Raw genomic sequence first — 1118 nt, 5'->3', positions numbered from 1 at the left:
AAAGACGGCTGCGATGATCTTGCGGGTACGCTGTGGGTAGGAGACGGCGCGGTACTGCAGCGGGTGGCAGAGGGCCACGTAGCGGTCCACGGTCAGCAGCACGGTGACCCAGATGGAGGCGTGGTTGGCTGTGAACTCCAGCACGTTGACAGTGTGGATGAAGGCGCTGGGCACCGCCCGGGCCAGGATGGCTGTCTGCAGGATGAAGCCCACAAAGATGATGAAGACCTGGGTGAGGATGTCGGAGGTGGTCAGGGCCAGCAGGTACCAGTAGGATGACTTCTTGGTCCTCGTGGCCAGGCGGGACAGGGCCACGGCGGTCAGGACATTCACTGCAGGGAGGGGAGCGATGTGCAGTGGTGAAACCCCAGGGCTCACAGCCCGCCCCCCCACCACGCAGCACCCAGGACCCCAGGGGTGCCCAGGCTCTCCCAGGGCTGCAGGGCGAGCGGCCCCAGGCCCCAGCTGGGGTGGGGAAGCTATAAATATCATGGTGTGGTGGGGATTTGCTGAGCTGATTAATCTGTTCCGTGTGTCAGCCCAAGCGACGCAAATACCATCTGTCCCTGCTGCTGTGGCATCTGCCACGTGGGTCTGGGCTTTACAGCCAGGCACCGCAGCTGGGGCCAGCCCCGAGGCCAGGGGGGCTGTGGGGAGCAGGTCGGTTTCCCCCACCCCTGAGGACTCTCCTCCCCATCACCAAAAGCCCTGGGGTTGGGACTGGAGCTGAGGCTCTGCTGGCAGCCGAGACCACAGGCTGGGCTGAGGGTGCGCAGCTCAGCACCCCTTGCAGGGGCTCAGCACCCAGGTGGGTGCTGTCTGCTGGCCCCCCACGCTCCCGGGCAGCTCCCCCTGCCCCAGACCCCTCACCTGGCAGCCCCAGCCCCAGCAGGACGCTGTAATACACGATGGGGAAGATGCCGACCATGCAGGGTGACCGCTCCTGCTCCGGCCGTGCCGCCTCGCCAGCCCACACCAGCGCCGTGCTGTTGGGCACCGGGACCATCTTCTTCTGCCACGGACCAGCTGCGAGGGGAGACGGGGAGCGTCAGGGGGCCGAGGGCCCCGGTGGCACCAGGGTAGGGGCTCAGCCAGGACATGGCACAGGGGGCTCGGGG

At 66.9% G+C, this 1118-nt stretch overlaps 1 protein-coding gene across 1 annotated transcript in view; it reads right to left on the bottom strand.

Moving 5' to 3' along the window:
- The window catches only part of GPR142 (G protein-coupled receptor 142), a 1533-nt gene extending 527 nt beyond the window's left edge, over positions 1-1006 (bottom strand). Inside the window, exons 1-2 of the mRNA XM_009324909.1 lie at positions 871-1006; positions 7-332 (exon numbers count right to left, since the gene is read on the bottom strand). Of these exons, the coding sequence (XP_009323184.1) occupies positions 7-332; positions 871-1006 (462 nt within the window). The remainder of the gene's footprint in view (positions 1-6; positions 333-870) is intronic.
- Positions 1007-1118: the final 112 nt, after the last annotated feature.

The sequence above is a fragment of the Pygoscelis adeliae genome, unplaced genomic scaffold (genome assembly GCF_000699105.1).
Source record: "Pygoscelis adeliae isolate BGI_AS28 unplaced genomic scaffold, ASM69910v1 Scaffold1580, whole genome shotgun sequence".
NCBI lineage: Eukaryota > Metazoa > Chordata > Aves > Sphenisciformes > Spheniscidae > Pygoscelis > Pygoscelis adeliae.
The sequence above is the reverse complement of the archived record's forward strand: the minus strand, read 5'-3'. Positions and strand labels throughout refer to the sequence as shown.